A 23,808-nucleotide genomic window follows, 5' to 3' on the forward strand; every position below is an offset into this window, starting at 1 on the left:
CCGATATGAATTACGATCACCGACTTCCGGTGTAAACACACTTCCTGGTTCGTTCAACTTCCGGGTTCGGGTCAACTTCGGGGGGTAATTTTAGAATTTCTGATGAAAACATGATCGTACGGTAAGCTTATTTGGACAAAATGGCATAGAAATTTCAGTTTTTTCTTTTTTTGACGAGTGTCGTAAAGTGTCGAAAAAGGACAATTTCTTTTGAAGTGTCGGATTTAGGGCCAAATCGTCGATAATACGACACATATGACAATCGATAACAGGTCTAGTAGAAACACGCTGATAATCAAGAAACAATTCCCCTTGAAACAGGGCATCAAAGTTAGTTCACAAACCTTGTCTTCTGGGTTAGACAGTCGGCGCTGCACTCTGAGTCTTTTGTCCTTCAATTCACTATCCTCTATTGCTGACTTGCTTCGAGATGCTTGGGGAGGTCCCGCACCCTGACTTTCTAGCCTCTTCCCTGCTGTATCCATGGTTATGGGTCAGTCAACCTCACTCAGTGCCAACTAACTTGTACTACTAAGAGTAACATTTAGTGCTGTATGGATGTAGGCCTATAGTACTGGTGTTAGGTGATTCAAGCAAACCTGCACAAAATTAAAAGGATAAACGATACAAAATACTGTTGGAATTGATTCTACATGTATCTGGAAATATAAAGTCTTGGTGTACATAGATCTGTAAAATATAATATTCATTTATTTTGACACTGCGATTTACAAATGTACATGCACCTCAAATATTGCCAATCATTCAATTGAGGATAAGGATGTGCTTGTTAAAATTACATTTCAACTTAATTTTACAATGTTTAAATTAAGCAACCTTTGAAAAAGATACAATTGACTCATCAAAATAACTATTATCCAAATTTGAATTATCCAAAAAAGTGCAATGGAAGTCTACTGAAAAGTCCTACTAAACGCGTTCTAACACAAAACTTGTTTTGTGTTGGAGAATATTTTGAACAAATCTTAACATTGAACATGCTTAAGGCTGTATTTGTAGCATGTATGTAGGCCTATATGTTTATACTGATATGGTTAGTGTTTCTTGAAAGTAATCGGTTTGCGTTAAAAAGACGATTTTGTGAAAAATGTTTCAACTAACCCCAATCTCCCCTACTGTTTGATTTTGGCAGCCATTTGAATATTTCATAGAACGCTGCCATTCAACTGTACAGGGGTCAATGAACTTTAAAATGTGTACGTTTCAATGGAAGGCTTCCTGAGAATATGAAAAAAGGTGCCACGGTCAAACGAAAAGAAATATAAATGTCCAAATTTCTTGAGGATGTGCCACATGTGATTATCTTCATACTGACATCATTAAAATTTCTTGTGAGAAGAATGTGTGCATGTTTTATGCAAAGCCCCCTCACAGGCTCACATCCTTATGCAACTTTCAAAAATGGAATTCTAATCATCAATTACATACAAATCAATACCAACTTTAACAGAATCAGGCATAAAATAATGATTATTGATGAAAATATTGATTTTCAGACCCCCCCGTCCAAATACATGTACTTGTTTTGTCCGGCACCTTCTCATTTTTTGGCCGGTTTGGATGAAAAAGGTGTCAAATTGTTCAGGAGATCATGCCGCAACAAATAAACTGGTTCCCTAAGAAATTTGAAACATCACCCTTTTTAAAAGTTAACCTACCCCTAAATATAAATGGTTGTATTGCATTTGATATTTAGATCGCGATCGCTGTTGTCAAATTGTCCCGGCACATGGGCAAAAATGTTAACTAATACAACACAAAACGCGTTTTCAATGACGTCATCCGGAAAGCGCCCAATTTTCCATTTTTGATGAATGGCGTGCGACGTAGACAGTAGTAGCGTCGGAAGGGGGTAAATGGAGTACGTTGTCGTTGTTTTCATCATGCATTGATTGTATTTTTATTTCTAAAATAGTTAGACTGTTAGTTCTTCAATTGTTTTAGATATTGATTCTATACTTTATGGGCTTTATTTTGTCTTTTTTGATACCAAATAACATTTTCTTTCAATGGTCCCTTTACATGTAAGCTTACCTGGTCAGTGCAGACCGGCCGGATGCATGAAGATTGACTTTTGGAATGAAAGCTTATCTCATGCAATGCATGATCTGTATGAAACAAGAATCAGATCAGAAGATCATCATCAATCATGAGATTACCAAATTCCACTAACAATACTGCTTTGTAATTCACTTTCAGGAGCACAGCAGATCCAAAACAAAGGGTAATTCCAGATAGAGTGTTCACCTTGTTGTTAAACCGTATAATTTAGTGAAAACACAGGATAAAGACGGAAACGGATCGTCAATGCAGTCCCTCCTACGAATGAGGGTCACAGAGAGCAGGGTCAGATTATGTCCTTGCTTTTTTCTTTTTCTTCGCAGCGATATCATCCTGTTTCCAGAAACCAGCAAAAATTATATTATTCTGCATTTCTATCCTATCATGCATGAAGTCTGTAAATAAAGGTAAACCTTTTGTTAAATTTGTTGCTTTTAAGAAAAAACAATAGGATTTTTTTTTTTCAGATTTATGAATTTTGAAAAATATTGATTATAATTTCCTCATTCTAGTGATTCACATTAGGAAATTTGGGCAAACAGTAAATTTTTCTTACAATAAACGCTGCTTAGGTTGCCGTTTTAATTTTAATGTTGGAAGTTGCATTATTGTAGCTCGGCAAAATCCATACACAGCACCGATGACTGGATAAATCAGGGATAAATCAGGCTGGGAACCTGGCTGGACACCCATGCCGGTGCAGATCGCCCAGTGGGTAGGAAATTTGATAAAATTCCTGTGTAGGCCTACTGGGGTCTGCGTATCCTAAAATCCCAAATTGTTTTGATTTTGGTCGCTACATAAGCTTTAGACTATGCCATAGTCGATTTTTGATAAATAAAATTAAAAACATGATTTATCAATAATCATGATGAACGCATCATCTGAGACGAACTTATATTCGTCTTGACAGCGCATCATCAGTTGAACTCGAAATTATACTGATATTTTATTATATCAAAATACTAGTATAAAAATAGTTATGAAAAAGTTTATTTAATTCCGGGGGGGTACTCAGCCTATCAGCCTGTTATCACATGTTTACAAAATTTTCACAAGGATAATACAGAACAGAATTAAAGGAGTGCTTGATGAAAACCGACCAAGAGAACAGGCAGGCTTCAGAAGTGGATATTCAACAGTAGACCATCTGCATGCCATCAACCAACTTATTGAGAAGGCAAATGAATATAATTTGAAGCTATGCATTGGATATATAGACTATGAGAAGGCCTTTGACTCAGTGGAACATAAAGACCTCTTTACAGCACTACGTAAAGTTGGAGTCAATGAAGGTTATGTCCAAATTCTCGAGGACATATACACAAATGCCACAGCCAAAATCCACATTGAAAACGATGTTTCAAAAACAATCCAAATTCAGCGTGGTGTGAGACAGGGAGACACACTCCCCCAAAATATTCACTACAGCAATGGAAGATATATTCAGAAAACTGACACGAGAGAGGATCAACATAGATGGCGAGAAGCTAACAGATCTGAGATTCGCAGATGATGTAGCTTTGGTGACAAGATCAGTAAAGGATATGGAGGTCCAGTTAAATGAAAGGAAGTAAAAAGATTGAACATACAGAAGGGCAAAACAAAATATATGGCAAACTACCAGTCAGAGGATGTCATTGAAGTTGAAGGCGATGTTATCGAAAAGGTGGATGGTTACAAATATCTCGGCCAAACAGTGAAGATGGAGGACAACACCAGGGAAGAAGCTTTGATCAGAATAAAGGCAGGTTGGAGTTGCTTTCAACAACCAAGTACCTGGAACAGAAATTACAAACAGCCCAAAGAGCAATGGAAAGGAAGATGCTTCACATTACCCGGGATAAAATTAAGAACACTGAAATAAGACGTCAAACTCAAGTCAAAGACATTATGGTGAAACTCAAAGAAGCGAAATGGAGATGGGCAGGTCACCTTGCACGAAGGGAAGATAACAGATGGACTATAAAACGGCTTACAGAATGGCAACCAAGAACAGGGAAAAGATCAAGAGGAAGACAGAAGAGGAGGTGGCGCGATGACATTACTGCATACATGGGACCTACATGGACAAGAAATGCAAGAGAACAGTGGAAGAATCATGAAGAGGGCTACGTCCAACCCCAATGGTCGAACACAGCCTGGTGAGTGAGTGAGGTGAGGGGGGGGGGGGGGTACTCAGTACAAACAGGGATATGTCTCATATCCGTGGTACAAAATGACCATATACATGCATGTATACGGGGCCGTGCCGCAAACATGGGTAGCATTTTCAGCCTTCTGGTATATGAATGGGTCCTTTTTCAAAATTTTCTCATTTTTTTCGGAAAACAGCCCAATTTTTCCTTAATCTAGCCAAAATTTTCCCAAAATTTTGGGAAAATTTGTAAAAACTAAGACAATTTTGGGTAAATTCAGCCGAAAATTTTGACTTTTGGTATATCAATGGGTCCAAATTTCTTTAAAGTTGGTATATTTATGGGTCTACTTCCAAAATCTCAGCGGCACGTCCTTACCAAAACCAAACTTGAGTACCCCCCGGGATTTAATTATATTAGTGACAGTAAAAGTAAATGCAACATATCATAGCCCCCCCCCCCCCAATGGCATAATTATAATGGCACTTCAATATACTGAACAATTCTGATTTTAGAATCTACCAGTTTATTAAAAGCCCCGCGATGAGTTAAAAATCCACTTGGGAAGTAGTCTCGGTACCAGCCGGTTTGTGCTCCTCCGTCACTAAGGAGCACAAACCGGCTGGTACCGAGACTACCTGGGAAGCCAACAAACACCGACGGCGACTGAAAAGAGATGTGAAAATCTATCAATTGTGCATAAATTAAGTTAAATTAATTAAATCAGAGTTTTAAGCTTAAATGTAATAGCCAGAGTAGCCTACCGTATATACACAATGGGCAAGTGGACTACGAAGAAGTCTAAGCTTAGTCGTTCTTTGCTAGTTTAGTGTTTTTTCCTGCAGTCCCAATCACGGCCCGCCCTCCCGCTCAGGCTGGCAGGGTTTCTTCAGTCCCTGATGATCCGTCCTTCTTTCATTTCTTCTCTCTTTCCTTTGTTCGTCGTTTGTTTATTTATTCATTCATTCATTTCTTTCTTTCTTCTTTCCTTTTGGCTTTCTTTCGGACTTTTTTCTTTCTTTCAAATTCTCCTTCTTTTTTTCTTTCTTTCTTTCTTTTTTCTTTTTTTTCCTTTCTAAAAATTCTTGTGTTTTTGAATTTGTATCGTTCTTTATTTTCGATGTTATCGTGTCATGTCGTACGTGTCTTTCTTTCTTTCTTTCTTTCTTTCTTTCTTTCTTTCTTTCTTTCTTTCTTTCTTTCTTTCTTTCTTTCTTTCTTTTCTTTCTTTCTTTCTTTCTTTCTTTCTTTCTTTCTTTCTTTCTTTCTTTCTTTCTTTCTTTCTTTCTTTCTTTCTTTCTTTCTTTCTTTCTTTCTTTCTTTCTTTCTTTCTTTCTTTCTTTCTTTCTTTCTTTCCTTCTTAAAATTTTTTATTTTCGATGTTTTTAGTGTCATGATGTCGTACGTACGTGTCTGTCATGAAAAATCCCTAAATTTGTAAAACGAGCTCATTGTGGCATTCAGTGGCAACAGTCTTAAAATGGCGGCCTCCACAGCAGGATCGAATCCCTCGCAGCTTTTGCCCCTTGGTAAGTAGTTTATAGGTTTTTCCTAGCATATATACAGCTCCGCTTTAAAAATATTTATAGCAATAGTCGTAGGATGAGTACCAGATAGCTCAATTCATATTGGAATTTAAAGGGATTTACCAGAGATTTTCTGTTGACTAGTCCGAATTAGCCCGAAACATCATCATGCATGCATGATAGGGTATATTGCTGATCCATTAAGAGAGCGCACCACCAATGATTGCGCCATTGGATAACACAGGGAAATACGCACGTTTGGATGGCGTTTTGTCACTGCAAAAACGTAATATAGATAAAAAGTTTGGTATCAAATTAAAGCTTATCACGTGTAGAATATTATTCTTTTAACAGAATATATTGGTGACCATCTACTTTTTTTGCTATTTGGCCGCAAAGAAAAAACGTGCAAATTTAACCCTAGAAAATCACTCAATTTTTGAAACCGGACGTTGTTCAAATTCGCGCAAAACTTCACCTCTGAAATAAAATATTGGGATTTTTCTCAGATTCCTTCATGTAGACACTTGTCGGAAGCAAATGAGCTGAAAAAGTGCAAATTTTGACATTATCTTTAGAAAATAAAGCCGCAACAAGCTGAAATAAGCGGTGGACTATTTTAACCGAATTTCACTGGTACATAAATCGTGGAGTGATTTGGTGGTGCGCCCTCTTATAAACGTCAATAGTTATCAAAATCCAATTTTTACATTTTAAGTAAACTAGAGACAGTTTCTAGTCATTTCCCAAGATTTCATCCCTCTACGACTTTCCGTTCGGAAGAAATGGTGCTCTAAATTTCAGTTCCGAATCACCAAAAGACCCAAATTTCAACGTGTTTATCAGCATGCAGAAGTTTGAAGAGGTTGGATATAAAATTGAATGTTTTATGCAAAAGATACTCTTTAATTTTAATTTTTTAATTGTGAAAAGTACTTTATGTGTGTACAAATATTTTTAATACCTTAAATATAGGCCTATTTACATAATTGAGTCAAATTACCCCCCCCCTCTCGTTCTCTGTCTTCAAACTAGGCCTACTGATTTTGGCATTTTAAGCAAAAATACAAGTTTTATCGTTATTCTGATTTGGTATAAATTTTATAGCAAAAGCGCTCATATAAGTAGATTTTGATGCTTTTCTTAACGTCAGAGACCTGTATTTTTGGATAACTAAAAAAACATTATTGCTAAAACTAATCACAAATGTTATTTCAAGCATTTGCGAATGAAATAAAATGATTTATTAAGACTTCCGCCCTTATTCTATGTTTTTTTTGTAAAATGCGTACATAGCAACACACTTTAAAAGCCGCTTATAAGAGAGCGCACCACCAATGATTGCGCCATTGGATAACACAGGAAATCACGACGTTTGGATGGCGTTTTGTCACTGCAAAAACGTAATATAGATAAAAAGTTTGGTATCAAATTAAAGCTTATCACGTGTAGAATATTATTCTTTTAACAGAATATATTGGTGACCATCTACTTTTTTGCTATTTGGCCATAAAGAAAAAACGTGCAAATTTAACCCTAAAAATCACTCAATTTTTGAAACCGGACGTTGTTCAAATTCGGCAAAACTTCACCTCTGAAATAAAATATTGGGATTTTTCTCAGATTCCTTCATGTAGACACTTGTCGGAAGCAAATGAGCTGAAAAAGTGCAAATTTTGACATTATCTTTAGAAAATAAAGCCGCAACAAGCTGAAATAAGCGGTGGACTATTTTAACCGAATTTCACTGGTACATAAATCGTGGAGTGATTTGGTGGTGCGCCCTCTTATAAGCGTCAATAGTTATCAAAATCCAATTTTTTACATTTTTAAGTAAACTAGAGACAGTTTCTAGTCATTTCCCAAGATTTCATCCTCTACGACTTTCCGTTCGGAAGAAATGGTGCTCTAAATATCAGTTCGAATCACCAAAAGACCCAAATTTCAACGTGTTTATCAGCATGCAGAAGTTTGAAGAGGTTGGATATAAAATTGAATGTTTTATGCAAAAAGATACTCTTTAATTTTAATTTTTTTAATTGTGAAAAGTACTTTATGTGTGTACAAATATTTTTAATACCTTAAATATAGGCCTATTTACATAATTGAGTCAAATTACCCCCCCCCCCTCTCGTTCTCTGTCTTCAAACTAGGCCTACTGATTTTGGCATTTTAAGCAAAAATACAAGTTTTATACGTTATTCTGATTTGGTATAAATTTTATAGCAAAAGCGCTCATATAAGTAGATTTTTGATGCTTTTCTTAACGTCAGAGACCTGTATTTTTGGATAACTAAAAAACATTATTGCTAAAACTAATCACAAATGTTATTTCAAGCATTTGCGAATGAAATAAAATGATTTATTAAGACTTCCGCCCTTATTCTATGTTTTTTTGTAAAAATGCGCGTACATAGCAACACACTTTAAAAGCCGCTTATAAGAGAGCGCACCACCAATGATTGCGCCATTGGATAACACAGGAAATCATACGACGTTTGGATGGCGTTTTGTCACTGCAAAAACGTAATATAGATAAAAAGTTTGGTATCAAATTAAAGCTTATCACGTGTAGAATATTATTCTTTTAACAGAATATATTGGTGACCATCTACTTTTTTTGCTATTTGGCCGCAAAGAAAAAAGCGTGCAAATTTAACCCTAAAAATCACTCAATTTTTGAAACCGGACGTTGTTCAAATTCGCGCCAAAACTTCACCTCTGAAATAAAATATTGGGATTTTTCTCAGATTCCTTCATGTAGACACTTGTCGGAAGCAAATGAGCTGAAAAAGTGCAAATTTTGACATTATCTTTAGAAAATAAAGCCGCAACAAGCTGAAATAAGCGGTGGACTATTTTAACCGAATTTCACTGGTACATAAATCGTGGAGTGATTTGGTGGTGCGCCCTCTTATAAACGTCAATAGTTATCAAAATCCAATTTTTACATTTTAAGTAAACTAGAGACAGTTTCTAGTCATTTCCCAAGATTTCATCCTCTCGACTTTCCGTTCGGAAGAAATGGTGCTCTAAATATCAGTTCGAATCACCAAAAGACCCAAATTTCAACGTGTTTATCAGCATGCAGAAGTTTGAAGAGGTTGGATATAAAATTGAATGTTTTATGCAAAAAGATACTCTTTAATTTTAATTTTTTAATTGTGAAAAGTACTTTATGTGTACAAATATTTTTAATACCTTAAATATAGGCCTATTTACATAATTGAGTCAAATTACACCCCCCCCCCATCGGTCCATTTTTTCAAACTAGGCCTAATGGCTTTGGCAATTTCAACACAAATACAAGTTTTATAACGTTATTCTGATTTGGTATAAAACTATAGCAAAAGCGCTCAGATAAGTAGATTTTTGATGCTTTTCTTAACGTCAGAGACCTGTATTTTGGATAACTAAAAAACATTATTGCTAAAACTAATCACAAATGTTATTTCAAGCATTTGCGAATGAAATAAAATGATTTATTAAGACTTCCGCCCTTATTCTATGTTTTTTGGTAAAAATGCGCGTACATAGCAACACACTTTAAAAGCCGCTTATAAGAGAGCGCACCACCAATGATTGCGCCATTGGATAACACAGGAAATACGACGTTTGGATGGCGTTTTGTCACTGCAAAACGTAATATAGATAAAAAGTTTGGTATCAAATTAAAGCTTATCACGTGTAGAATATTATTCTTTTAACAGAATATATTGGTGACCATCTACTTTTTTTGCTATTTGACCGCAAAGAAAAAACGTGCAAATTTAACCCTAATAAAATCACTCAATTTTTGAAACCGGACGTTGTTCAAATTCGGCGCCAAAACTTCACCTCTGAAATAAAATATTGGGATTTTTCTCAGATTCCTTCATGTAGACACTTGTCGGAAGCAAATGAGCTGAAAAAGTGCAAATTTTGACATTATCTTTAGAAAATAAAGCCGCAACAAGCTGAAATAAGCGGTGGACTATTTTAACCGAATTTCACTGGTACATAAATCGTGGAGTGATTTGGTGGTGCGCCCTCTTATAAACGTCAATAGTTATCAAAATCCAATTTTTACATTTTAAGTAAACTAGAGACAGTTTCTAGTCATTTCCCAAGATTTCATCCCTCTCGACTTTCCGTTCGGAAGAAATGGTGCTCTAAATATCAGTTCGAATCACCAAAAGACCCAAATTTCAACGTGTTTATCAGCATGCAGAAGTTTGAAGAGGTTGGATATAAAATTGAATGTTTTATGCAAAAAGATACTCTTTAATTTTAATTTTTTTAATTGTGAAAAGTACTTTATGTGTGTACAAATATTTTTAATACCTTAAATATAGGCCTATTTACATAATTGAGTCAAATTACCCCCCCCCCTCTCGTTCTCTGTCTTCAAACTAGGCCTACTGATTTTGGCATTTTAAGCAAAAATACAAGTTTTATACGTTATTCTGATTTGGTATAAATTTTATAGCAAAAGCGCTCATATAAGTAGATTTTTGATGCTTTTCTTAACGTCAGAGACCTGTATTTTTGGATAACTAAAAAACATTATTGCTAAAACTAATCACAAATGTTATTTCAAGCATTTGCGAATGAAATAAAATGATTTATTAAGGTTCACGCACTTACTCTCTGTTTTTTTTGTAAAAATGCGCGTACATAGCAACACACTTTAAAAGCCGCTTATAAGAGAGCGCACCACCAATGATTGCGCCATTGGATAACACAGGGAAATACGAACGTTTGGATGGCGTTTTGTCACTGCAAAAACGTAATATGGATAAAAAGTTTGGTATCAAATTAAAGCTTATCACGTGTAGAATATTATTCTTTTAACAGAATATATTGGTGACCATCTACTTTTTTGCTATTTGGCATAAAGAAAAAAACGTGCAAATTTAACCCTAAAAATCACTCAATTTTTGAAACCGGACGATGTTCAAATTAGCGCCAAAACTTCACGTCTGAAATAAAATATTGGGATTTTTCTCAGATTCCTTCATGTAGACACTTGTCGGAAGCAAATGAGCTGAAAAAGTGCAAATTTTGACATTATCTTTAGAAAATAAAGCCGCAACAAGCTGAAATAAGCGGTGGACTATTTTAACCGAATTTCACTGGTACATAAATCGTGGAGTGATTTGGTGGTGCGCCCTCTTATAAACGTCAATAGTTATCAAAATCCAATTTTTACATTTTTAAGTAAACTAGAGACAGTTTCTAGTCATTTCCCAAGATTTCATCCCTCTACGACTTTCCGTTCGGAAGAAATGGTGCTCTAAATATCAGTTCGAATCACCAAAAGACCCAAATTTCAACGTGTTTATCAGCATGCAGAAGTTTGAAGAGGTTGGATATAAAATTGAATGTTTTATGCAAAAAGATACTCTTTAATTTTAATTTTTTTAATTGTGAAAAGTACTTTATGTGTGTACAGATATTTTTAATACCTTAAATATAGGCCTATTTACATAATTGAGTCAAATTACCCCCCCCTCTCGTTCTCTGTCTTCAAACTAGGCCTACTGATTTTGGCATTTTAAGCAAAAATACAAGTTTTATACGTTATTCTGATTTGGTATAAATTTTATAGCAAAAGCGCTCATATAAGTAGATTTTTGATGCTTTTCTTAACGTCAGAGACCTGTATTTTTTTTTTTTTTTTAATTATTATTGCTAAAACTAATCACAAATGTTATTTCAAGCATTTGCGAATGAAATAAAATGATTTATTAAGACTTCCGCCCTTATTCTATGTTTTTTTGTAAAAATGCTGCGTACATAGCAACACACTTTAAAAGCCGCTTATAAGAGAGCGCACCACCAATGATTGCGCCATTGGATAACACAGGAAATACGCACGTTTGGATGGCGTTTTGTCACTGCAAAAGCGTAATATAGATAAAAGTTTGGTATCAAATTAAAGCTTATCACGTGTAGAATATTATTCTTTTAACAGAATATATTGGTGACCATCTACTTTTTTTTGCTATTTGGCCGCAAAGAAAAAACGTGCAAATTTTTCCCTATAAAATCACTCAATTTTTGAAACCGGACGTTGTTCAAATTCGCGCCAAAACTTCACCTCTGAAATAAAATATTGGGATTTTTTCTCAGATTCCTTCATGTAGACACTTGTCGGAAGCAAATGAGCTGAAAAAGTGCAAATTTTGACATTATCTTTAGAAAATAAAGCGCAACAAGCTGAAATAAGCGGTGGACTATTTTAACCGAATTTCACTGGTACATAAATCGTGGAGTGATTTGGTGGTGCGCCCTCTTATAAACGTCAATAGTTATCAAAATCCAATTTTTTACATTTTTAATTATACTAGAGACAGTTTCTAGTCATTTCCCAAGATTTCATCCCTCTAGACATTCCGTTCGGAAGAAGTAATGCTCTAAAATTCAGCGCTGAATCACCAAAAGACCCAAATTTCAATGTGTTTATCAGCATGCAGAGGTTTGAAGAGGTTGGATATAAAATTGAATGTTTTATGCAAAAAGATACTCTTTAATTTTAATTTTTTAATTGTGAAAAGTACTTTATGTGTGTACAAATATTTTAATACCTTAAATATAGGCCTATTTACATAATTGAGTCAAATTACCCCCCCCCTCTCGTTCTCTGTCTTCAAACTAGGCCTACTGATTTTGGCATTTTAAGCAAAAATACAAGTTTTATACGTTATTCTGATTTGGTATAAATTTTATAGCAAAAGCGCTCATATAAGTAGATTTTTGATGCTTTTATTAGCGTCAGAGACCTGTATTTTTGGATAACTAAATAAACATTATTGCTAAAACTAATCACAAATGTTATTTCAAGCATTTGCGAATGAAATAAAATGATTTATTAAGACTTCCGCCCTTATTCTATGTTTTTTTTGTAAAATGCGCGTACATAGCAACACACTTTAAAAGCCGCTTATAAGAGAGCGCACCACCAATGATTGCGCCATTGGATAACACAAGAAAATACGCACGTTTGGATGGCGTATTGAAAAAAAAAAAACGTAATATAGATAAAAAGTTTGGTATCAAATTAAAGCTTATCATGTGTAGAATATTATTCTTTTAACAGAATATATTGGTGACCATCTACTTTTTTTTTTTTTTTTTTGCAAAGAAAAAAGGTGCAAATTTATTCCAAAAAAATCACTCAATTTTTGAAACCGGACGTTGTTCAAATTCGCCAAAACTTCACCTCTGAAATAAAATATTGGGATTTTTCTCAGATTCCTTCATGTAGACACTTGTCGGAAGCAAATGAGCTGAAAAAGTGCAAATTTTGACATTATCTTTAGAAAATAAAGCCGCAACAAGCTGAAATAAGCGGTGGACTATTTTAACCGAATTTCACTGGTACATAAATCGTGGAGTGATTTGGTGGTGCGCCCTCTTAATTATCCTTTTCTGGTGCATTGTGGGATAGAAAAGGGAGCAAATTAGCGATCGATTTGCCCCCTTTTCAATCCCACAATGCACCAGAAAAGGATAATTAATGGATCAGCAATATACCCTATGGCCGGCCTGGCTGGGCCTGGTAGGACATAGTGCCGTACTATTACGCTGACTTTCGTGATTCGGCGAGGAGGGCGATTTCGACCTCCTGGTTTGTTTACAAACAGAGAGGTAGACAAAAACCGTTCCGCTTGTCCAAACACTCAAGTATCAGAAGGATGGTCCACAATAGCGTGATTCACGTAACCTGAATAGGGATTAAAAAGCTGTCACGTAGAACCATGTGCTTCTATTGTCCAATTTGCCATCAAGATTTCATATGGAAACAGTTCAGACCCAGTACACGATCATGTCAGAAATTAATATTTTGTTCTGGGTCTGATTATTCGGACTAGGTAGGACAGTGCCAGTGCCAGTGCAGTGGAAATCGTAGTGACGGAGTAGCTGCGGAACTCAGTCCTCAATGATAGTCAGTCATTTATCTTTTGGTCGTTATATGACTATCATTTGAGGACTGAGTTGTTATAATATATTTTCCGAGGAGCAATTTCAGACAATAGCTGGGGATTTAGACTGGGCAGAGGTTATCTATTGAATCCTTTCATGACCACTGAAGCATAGTCAAGTCTGCCAAGGACACTCGGCACAAATTGAAAGACCACACGACACACGACACCAATTTGGTGTTTGTTATGACACCAATTTGGTGTTTGTTATGCTCCTCGAAATTTGTACTTTACGGTCTATGTCTGGTGACGGAGGTGTGAGTACCTCGGGCTAAGTCCGAATCAGTCCAGGCATGAGTCTGGACTGCGGAACTCAGTCCTCAATGATAGTCAGTCACTTATCTGAGTTTTGGTCGTTATACGACTATCATTTGAGGACTGAGTTCTTACCCACATCTTCCGAGGTGCAGTTTCAGACAGGCTTGGGATTATTGGGGCCAGGGGTAGCGCTAGAACAAAGCGCTCCAGAGTCCGTAGGGACCCCCGAACTTGCCGAAATTCTGAAAGTAGGGGGTCCGTAGTCTAGTTTGGCGAGTCCGAGTTGCACAAATGCAGCATAAATAGTATGTCTGCGGTAGCACTAGATTGAAAAGCTGGGGGTCTGCAGGGACCCCTGAACTCGCAGAAAATTTTAAAATAGGGGGTCCGAACTGTATTTTGGTGAGTCCGGGACCCCAAAAAGCAGCCTAGCGCTACCCTTGATTGGGGCAGAGGTTATCTTTTGAATTCTTTCATGACCACTGAAGCATAGTCAAGCCTGTCAAGGACACTCGGCGTGAATTGAAAGACTATGTCATTCGCCATAAAAGAATGTCAAAGGTCATACACATCAATTTGGTGTACTTCCGCACCTCGGAAAATGATGTTTAAGGTTTAGGACTGGCATGAGTCCCAGTTCCTTACATACATCGAATGTATGGAGCCGGTATATAAACCATCTCCATACAAACAAGGTAATATAAAAGTTCTCCAGAGAGTCAGTACAAAATGTGTAAACGTAAATACAGTCAGATTGTCATCACTTTTTTCTACATCTTACCGCATTCCTTCCCACACAAATGTTGATTTAAGAGGGTCACACGAGTGTTGGAAAGCCACCTGCACTATGGATGTAAAATTTTACGGAGTCTAAATGAGTTAAAAAACGATGAAAATCTCACCATCTCTCAACAAACACCTTCGTAAATTGTTTATTTATGTCAGCATGTTGACTTCCCATCATGCATCATATTGACCTTGGTCTATTCATAACCGTGGCGCTTCGTGGCTATTTGTCACGAACTACAATATCATTACACGCAGTAGCGCTATGTCTCATTTATATTCAGTTGCAATATTTTAAACACGACAGGTTGTTTCTATATGAAATAATATAATTTTGTCTACAATACATGTTTATTTTTATTCCTTTTAGTGACTGCACTTATATGATAATGTAGATCTAGTTCTCTTAGTCGTATTGATATTATGGGTTCTTACGCTCATTTGTGGGTTAGCCTCTTTAGCATCGTTTAATTCGTTTATATTGGCTACCCGGACTTGGCTAGCGGGATTTCTGAACTGTTAATAACGACTGCGACTCAGGAATAAAAGTTCACAGGTCATTGTAGTTCCGGCGTAAAAATCATGTGCGAATAATGTAAATATGGCCTCTTGAGCTAGTTAATCTGTGTTTGTCGGGAATTCTTTTCATTTTTTCTCCCGTTTACTTAACGCATACTTACTACCAAATGATTAAGACTGCTCCCTAATATGTTGTGACAACATCAAAGCAAAACGAATGAGTGTAAGTATTGTCTGAGGTTAGATATTAGTGAGGTAAGCATATCAAAACAACCAATTCAAAACTCGTATTCATGTATTTTTAATGTACATGCGTGTGTGAGTAAGGATTGTGAAAAGCCGTAACTCACACATACGATGGGTGTACCAGTTCCTTGAGTTCAGAACAAAATAATATATTATAATTCATTGTATTATATTAATTTCTGTCATACATGTAATCGTGTTCTGGGTCTGAACTGTTTCCATTCGAAGTCTTGATCATTTTAGTTGATGGCAAATTGGACAAAAGAAGCACATGGTCCTACTTCACAGTTTTTAACCCCCTTTAATTTTTGTGGACCATCCTTCTCTTCTGATATTTGATTTGAGTGTTTGGATGAGCATAACAGTTTTGACAGACCTTTTCAACCTCTCTGTTTGTAAACAGATGAGGAGGTCAAAATCGTAAACAAACTTTGTGTGAACATTATTGTAAACATTGCTTTGACTATGCAGGGTACTCAAATTTGAAAATTTCCACTTTATTCCAGATAAAATTACAGGCATTATAAGACAAATAGATGCACTTTAATACTCCCCAGCCAAAGGTCATGAAGGATTAGGATGATGATGATGATGATAAGGAGGAGGAGGAGGATGATGATGATGATGATGATGACTATGAAATATTTTGCTTGTTGAGTATGACCATGGGATGTTAATAAGCTGTGACTTGGAGCACATTTTTAAAATGCTTTCCTGGTCTCCCTGGGACTTAAAGGAGTAGTTTGTGATCCTAGCATCCTCTTTTTATGACATTTTCAGTAGATATCCACGAAAAAAAGCTTATTTCCAAAATTTCAGTTGATTCCGATTTTGCGTTTGCGAGTTATGCATGATTATGTGTATTACACTGCTCCATTGACAATGTGTTGTAATTTCGTTCTGGTGCACCAGAACGAAATTAAAAATTTAGCGATATTTTTGCTAAGCAATTAATCTGCAAGAAATATTTGGTACATAAACATTATGTAGCCAGAGGTATCCAGTGGTGTAAAAATCTCAACTTTTTTGGGAAAAGTGGGGGATGAGGCTGTGGATCACGAAATGCCCCTTTAACCCATACATTGCATAATATTAATGTGAATATTTTGCTTTCAGAACTGGTGGATAAATGCATCGGGTCTAGAATACACATAGTGATGAAGAGTGACAAGGAAGTTGTGGGAACACTGCTTGGGTTTGATGACTTTGTCAGTATCCTTTTGAGAGAAATAGTAAATGTATTTTAACAATAACAGACACAGGTTCCAGACAACAAGTCATGATACAGAATTAGAGAGTTGTTTAATTTTTATCCATACTAGGTAATCAGTCTGTCCTAGACTCCCAGTACTTGTAGCAGTAACAGGTAGTTTGTTACTGCTACAAGTAACACACACCAGACCATATTTTGGTGGCCCCTTCAAATGAGGTCATTTTGAGATCACATTTTACAATGTTACTACATGCAGTGACATCTAAAACCATTCAAAAAACATGGCCAACATAGCCAAGAGTGTTTCCCTACCAAGTAACATAATTTGGAAAATATTGGCTATAACTTCCTGTTTTCAACTGAAGAAATTAACAATGTAAACATGATCCCAAGTACCAACAGATTATCCAGATAAAATTACAGGCATAAGAATTTTCAGTTTTAAAACTAATTCTTTTCTTTTTTTCAGTCAAAATTTTATTTAATTTCAGACTGTTTACTACTTTTTGCCCAATTTCATGCGCATTTTCAGTTTTATTTTCAATTTTTTTTGCCTGAAATTGTAATTATTTGATTTCTTTTGGTGTAATAGACCCCCCAAAACGAGCTATTATCACACTCAATTCTGATTGATTTTCACTTTACAAACCACAAGTCCATCTGACCTTGGTCAGTGTCCTTTTATAACAGGAATAAATATTCTTTCATCCAGACTCAAAACAGTCCCTTACTGCCATGATACACATTGTTAGCACCAATAGATGTGAATTGCAGAGACTGTTCAGATGTCACTGATACAGGTACTGTAACATGTTCATGCATTAATGAGTACTGGTAACTGTGACTGGTAGCCCACCAGGTGCTGTCAAAAAAAAAAAAAAACCTGCTGGTTATTATTATCACAACAGGAATTTCAACCAGTTTACTGTAAAAGTCAATATTTTCGCGATTTTCGTGATTTTGTTAATTGCGCGAGAATTAAATTTCACATTTTTGATATTGGTACAATAGAAACCTAATGCAAAAGGTTATTTTAGTTAGTTTTTATTTTCGCGATTTTATTTCCACTCGCGAAATTCGCGAAAATAAAAACCTCGCGAAAATTTCTACTTTTACAGTAGTTTTCACACTAGTTTTGAAACATGGACATTTTATGAATCTGTATGCAGGACTGAAAAGCATTAAACAAAGATCCAGGCCTAGAACTTTAATAAAGCCCGACTCATGGAAAACGGATCTTGTTCAAATCATGCAGAATGCACCCTTATTGAGAAATAAAAGGTTGTGTAATTTCATAATTTGATAATTGAAATCAAATATCATAGAAAATGTAGCATTGTATTTTCCTGAAATTGTAGAACCCTGTGAGATGATATAACATATTGTTTCTGCTGCATTTTACTTGTTTGTTTGTTTGTTAGAGATTATTTTGTGTATTTTGTTTAAAGTGTGAATATTAAACTACATGTACATGTAATAATTACTCCTTAACTAACTGTATCAGATATGGTATTAGAAGATGTTGTAGAATTGTAAGTATAATATTAAAGAACTGGATAAATATTCTGCTATGCCTGAGAAGGATGAGAACATATTTTAAAAAAAAAGAGCTATTCCATTTAAAATCCACACTACCCCTGTCTGAGACTAGTATTATCCGGTATACTAGTCTGAGACCCCTGTGGAAGATTTTGGAAACATCTTCCACAGGGGAGTATGAATTTCAAATCGAATGACCACATTAGGCAGCTCCATTTGAATTTCATACACCCTCTGAGAAAGATTTGACCTGAATCTTCCACAGAGGGAGGGTGAGTTTCAAATAGAGTTGGTTAATTCCATTTCAAATTCACACTCCCCTGTGGAAGATATTTTAAAAATGTTTCACAGGGGGAGTGCGGACTTTAAATATATTAGCCCTAAATTGTGGGGTTGGTATAAACCAAAGAGGTGAAAATACTTAAGTTTCACAGAGACAGTACATGTACATGAGTATAAGTCAGCAAAATACAAGTTGACCTTTCTTTTTCATTGGGGCACCAGCTCAACTTAATACCAATTGCAATTGAGCCTCTGTAAAATGCTTCAGTTGAATGGGATTGGCCTAGGTGATTGGCTTGCACCAATTCTTAAGAAATGTTGTGCATTCTAGATTGGTTTTAGCCCTGCCAACAACGTTTGCTGTCAGTTCACATAACTTTGAAAAGAGCAGTATTTGGTCTTGGTATACCGTAGAGTTCCATCTACAAGCATACATGCTTCTAAATGAGTGATGAATTTTATGTTGTTTTGTTTTGTTTTGAGGAAAGGCAGACACCCTCCACAAAAACATTATTTGGCATTTGAGCAACTATATTACTGACATAGGTGGCTGTATGTATTATTGTAAGACCACTCTATTGTAATTAATATTTTTTGTGGAGGGTGTCTGCCTTTCATCCGTCTCATAAAAAAATCATTTAGAGGTACATATGTGATGTGACCATGCAAAATGAGTTGGATGCTGGGAATATTGATTTTGAGATAGAGTTAATAATAGTACTCAACTTTCTTATTTTATTATTCTGAGCAACACTAAAATGACTACATCTCCAAAGTGAAAACCTTACATCTAATTATGATGGGATTTTCAGTAACATAAAGCTCTGAGAATGGCTCATGTATAAATGACATATAAAACTGAATTTTGACTTGGATCAACATCAGACTCATTTTGCTTGATTGCATCACATATGTTTGTAGACGGAATTCTATAGTATGTAATCTTGATAGTCATTGCAAATAACAATGACAACAAAATAATATACTGTTGTAACTGCCTGTTATTTGTGGACACTGGTGTTTCAGAAATGCTGAGTATGTCATGGCAGACTTAGGGTATATATTTTTTTAAGGTGTCACATATACGTATCCCCAAATCGCCGTTAAATTTCTTTTTGTACCCAGTGAGACTACAGCTGAAGGAAGAAGAGTTACCAAGCTAGACCAGATTCTATTAAATGGAAACAACATCACAATGGTGAGTATAGCAAATAGATTGGAAGAAATTCACCCTATGTGGGGGCTGGGGGACGGCTCAGCTATACATGTGAGGGATGCACCGCTGAAATAGGTCTTATTTTAGGCCTTCTGGTATATAAATGACCTAACTTTTGGGGTTTAACCTTCATGTAAGAGCACACAATTTGATGAATAGGTTACAGTGAGGGATTATGTGCTTTATTTCATGCTTCGAAAAATGGTATTTAGATGGGTCATTTTTTTTCAAACATTTTCTCATCTTGAGTAAAATTCCCTCATAAAAAAGTTATTGAAAACCTAAATTTACATGTGATAACATGTTGTGATGTCTTATTGTAGGAATTCTAATTGAATTGACGTAGCTTTCAACAGCTGTACTCGATCCAATCACGAACGTATATCACATATTTCAAACTACAACGCGAACACACACCCTTGGATAAAATGCTAACCAATCACGAGTGCGTTGACATGGTTGGATTCACTTCCGCATTACTCACGCACAGTCGCACACGCTGGCATACATCGTGCAGTGTACGCAAAAAAATTGTCACACTGTTGAAAGCTGCATTCATTCAATTGGAATTCCTACTATAGGTACAGTGGATTAGATTTTTGAGTTCTTGTGTTTTAAGATTGTTCATCAGGTGCTTAATAAAGTTGCTCCAAGAAGCAAGTCCCGCTAACGGCTAACCTTAACTAATAGTGCAACAAATTTCAAATAACAAATCTATTGCATGTGTAATGTGTATTATATGAACTCACATGGCAAACTATATCATGTTGATCATTAACTTTTATGTGAACATTTTAAACAGTGAAATGAGGTAATCTATTTACATTCACATTCCCCTGAGGAAGATTTTGGAAATATCTGGGGAGTATGAATTTCAAGTGGAATTAACACATTAATCAACTCAATTTGAAACCCACCCTCCCTTTGTGGAAGATTCAGGTTGAATCATTCTCAGAGGGTGTATGGGATTGTAATGAAGCTGCCTAATGTGTTCATTCCATTTGAAATGCATACTCCCCCTGTGGAAGATACGTAGTGTAGATTTGAAATGGAATAGCCCAGTGTGTGAATTATACTGATGTTGTTTTCTTTTCAGCTCATTCCTGGCAGTGAAGGTCCTGAGTAGCCAAATACCTTGCAGATATCACCTTATGCATCCAGCCAGAGACAGAGACTCATATCCTGTACATAGTCATAAAAACATGACTTACCACTTATGTGGTGCAGAATTAATGGAACATTTTTAGTTCCACAAATGGAGATTCCTTCATTTACAGTACTGTGTAAGTAATAAGTAGTAATTTTCGCGTACAGTTATTTTTGTGATTGGGAGTGAGAGAGACATTTTTGCGATTATTAGTTTCGTGATTGCCCAGTTTTAACCTATACTTGAAATACATTATTACAGCGAGGTGTTAATTTCAGCAAAATAAAACTATATAGCGAAAATTACCACTTATACATGTACACAAACTTAGTCATATTGTGATGACACATTAGCTGTGGGGATGTTTTGTGTATCAAGCTTATTAAAGGAAGATGATCTGATATTATCACATTCTATTTATTTCCACCTTGGTTGAATGACCTTTGAACCACACCCCAACTGTGAAGTCAGTATAATCAGTATTCCAACTTCTCTTGATATGGAAGCCAAAAATAGTCATTTGAAAGCCCCATAGTGTGTAAAAAAGTGAGTTAACCCACATTTTGGGGTGTAAAATCTAATGAAAAACACCTTTCATCCCTAATATTTCAATATATCAATGAGTACAATATGGGCTTTGCACTGATACCAGAATTTCCATTTTGATGGAGACAAAGTGGGGATGAAGTTGTTGATCAGACCATCCTCCTTACAGAAAGGATGAGGAAACTCAAATAGTGCAGACCCCTCTGTAAAGGGCAAAATGAGCGCAATTCGATATAGTGTTCAAACTGTATGACTGTAAATGTATGCTAAGACGACAAAAACAAAACAAAACACCAAAACAAAAAATCCTGTTCCACTGTTCTCGTTGCCTGACCGACCAACCCAAATTTGTTAAAATTAACAAAAACCTTTTCCTGTAAAATTGAATAACGACCCAAAATTCCAAAATTTTTGAAAACTAATAAAAGTACTCACAAAGCAAGGTTAATTTGTCAATTTTTCAATTTGTATAAAAACAATGGATTTCTTATTTATCATGTATGTCTGATGTATTCTGCCAGGAAGGAGGTATTATAGCAATTAATTTACTGCTGCATCCATTATAAATATGATGACTTATGACTTTCATATTAGTTCTGGCCAAAATATTGGTGCAAAGTTAACCACCAATCTGAGACCTGGTCCCTGAGCATAGGGATATTCCAGTTAAACATCATACACCGCTATGGAAGATATGACCTTAATCTCCCGCACAGGGGGTATAGATTTCAAATGCAGTCAGCCATTCAGGTAACCCCCTGAAATTCACACTCCTTGTGTGGAAGGTTAAAGTCAAGTCTTCCATAGGGGGTGTATGGATTTCAACTAGAATAGCCCAATCCACAGAGAGTGACAAAAGAATCACAACACAACATTTAAACATTTTCTGTAAAACATGTTTGCCGGGAGTACGCTCAATTCTGGTTTGTGTTAATGAGCCTTACACATAAGCCATGCATGGCAATTCTGTCATAGCCTGAGTTCCGAACAATAACTTAAAATTGTGTACTGTCCAATTGGAGTACAGAAAGTGTTGCAATGTTGTCATTTTATCTTTCATTTTGATGTTTTGATATAAATAAAACTTTATAACAAGGTAAAAGCCTTTATTTTGTATATTTATTTTATTACGATATATGTGTGAAAATGTCATAATAATTAAGTTTTCATTTAATTGATAATTTACTTCTTTGGAGCAGGGAATATTGACTGCTCAGTGCCAGAAGTCAGAAGTGGGTAAGTGCAATAGCTGCCCTGTGAACATTTTGCAATTTCCACACAGTATATTGTACTCATCTTCACATGGCAGCTATTCCACTTACCCACTTCAATTGCCGAGGTCTTTCTTACATGTTTCTCATGTGCAATTTTGAATTTCTGAGTAATAGACCCATGATTCAAATTTTCAGCTGCATTCTTCATTAAATTGTGGAATACATCTCTTTTGATGTTATACTTCATTGTATTAAGTAACACATCCAAGGTGAACAATTTATTGATTTATTACTCAATATGGTCAAAATTGCAAACAAGTAACATGGAAAAATGACTTAGGCAATTTTGTTATGAGGCTGACGATATACAACATCACATCCTTGTGTTTAAAAAAAGTAATATTGATAATTTGGCATAATAAAGAAATGTTGGAATAAAAGATTTCCTAAATAAAAAATGTAGTACTGCTGCCAAGCTCCCGAACTGAGAGCCATTATGCACTTTTTGTTAGAAGCATGTTGAGTTACCCGGTACCACAAATGAAGTACAACTACAAGGTCCAATGTTGAATTTAAGAGTAGAGCCATTTTAGATTTGACCCCTGCCGGGGACCCCTGGTGACCACAAGAGGTCATGCAGGGTTAAAAAAAAAATCTTGATGAAATCGATACCAAATTGATAACAAGTTTGTGCCATCTACGACCTATTGTTATTGAGTTATCCTACAAAGACCAAATGCTTTAGTTTGATGTATATTCTGTATTTAATTTTTTTACCATTAATGAATATATAGCTAATGAACTTAAATGATGCTCTTTTAAAAAAATCTCATGAATATGTGTGTGCTTTTTTCAATGTTGTGCTGACAGAAAATGCATAAATGTTCATGGTACTTAAAAAAGTTTCCCTCTAATCTGTATAATGTGCAACTAAGTATGTAAAAGTCCAGTCATTAAAAACAAATCTTATTCTAAGAAATAAAAATGCTATGAACATTTATGCATTGCTTGTTTTTCAGCAAAATATTAGAAAAATTGACATTCATATATAATTACTCATTGATTATTGGTAAAACAAAACACATGCAAATGAATGATACCTTATAATTGTGTTCATAAGATGCATAGA

General features: G+C 35.6%; 2 protein-coding genes across 3 annotated transcripts in view; one reads left to right on the forward strand and one right to left on the reverse strand.

Annotated features, from left to right (window-relative positions):
• The window catches only part of LOC140155722 (oxysterol-binding protein-related protein 6-like), a 95,309-nt gene extending 92,929 nt beyond the window's left edge, over positions 1 to 2,380 (reverse strand). For both annotated transcript variants that reach the window (XM_072178656.1, XM_072178655.1), the window contains exons 1-2: positions 2,056 to 2,380; positions 345 to 599 (exon numbers count right to left, since the gene is read on the reverse strand). In XM_072178656.1, coding sequence (XP_072034757.1) covers positions 345 to 485 — 141 coding nt within the window. In that variant the 5' untranslated portion in view covers positions 486 to 599; positions 2,056 to 2,380. The remainder of the gene's footprint in view (positions 1 to 344; positions 600 to 2,055) is intronic.
• A 3,276-nt stretch (positions 2,381 to 5,656) lies between these two features.
• Positions 5,657 to 23,180, forward strand: LOC140155723 (U6 snRNA-associated Sm-like protein LSm5). Its single transcript, XM_072178657.1, has 5 exons — positions 5,657 to 5,749; positions 16,639 to 16,734; positions 18,240 to 18,267; positions 19,682 to 19,754; positions 20,869 to 23,180. The coding sequence occupies exons 1-5, from the start codon at positions 5,701 to 5,703 to the stop codon at positions 20,896 to 20,898; spliced, it is 276 nt and encodes a 91-aa protein (XP_072034758.1). The 5' UTR covers positions 5,657 to 5,700; the 3' UTR covers positions 20,899 to 23,180.
• Positions 23,181 to 23,808: the final 628 nt, after the last annotated feature.

This window comes from Amphiura filiformis, chromosome 6 (genome assembly GCF_039555335.1).
Source record: "Amphiura filiformis chromosome 6, Afil_fr2py, whole genome shotgun sequence".
Lineage (NCBI taxonomy): Eukaryota > Metazoa > Echinodermata > Ophiuroidea > Amphilepidida > Amphiuridae > Amphiura > Amphiura filiformis.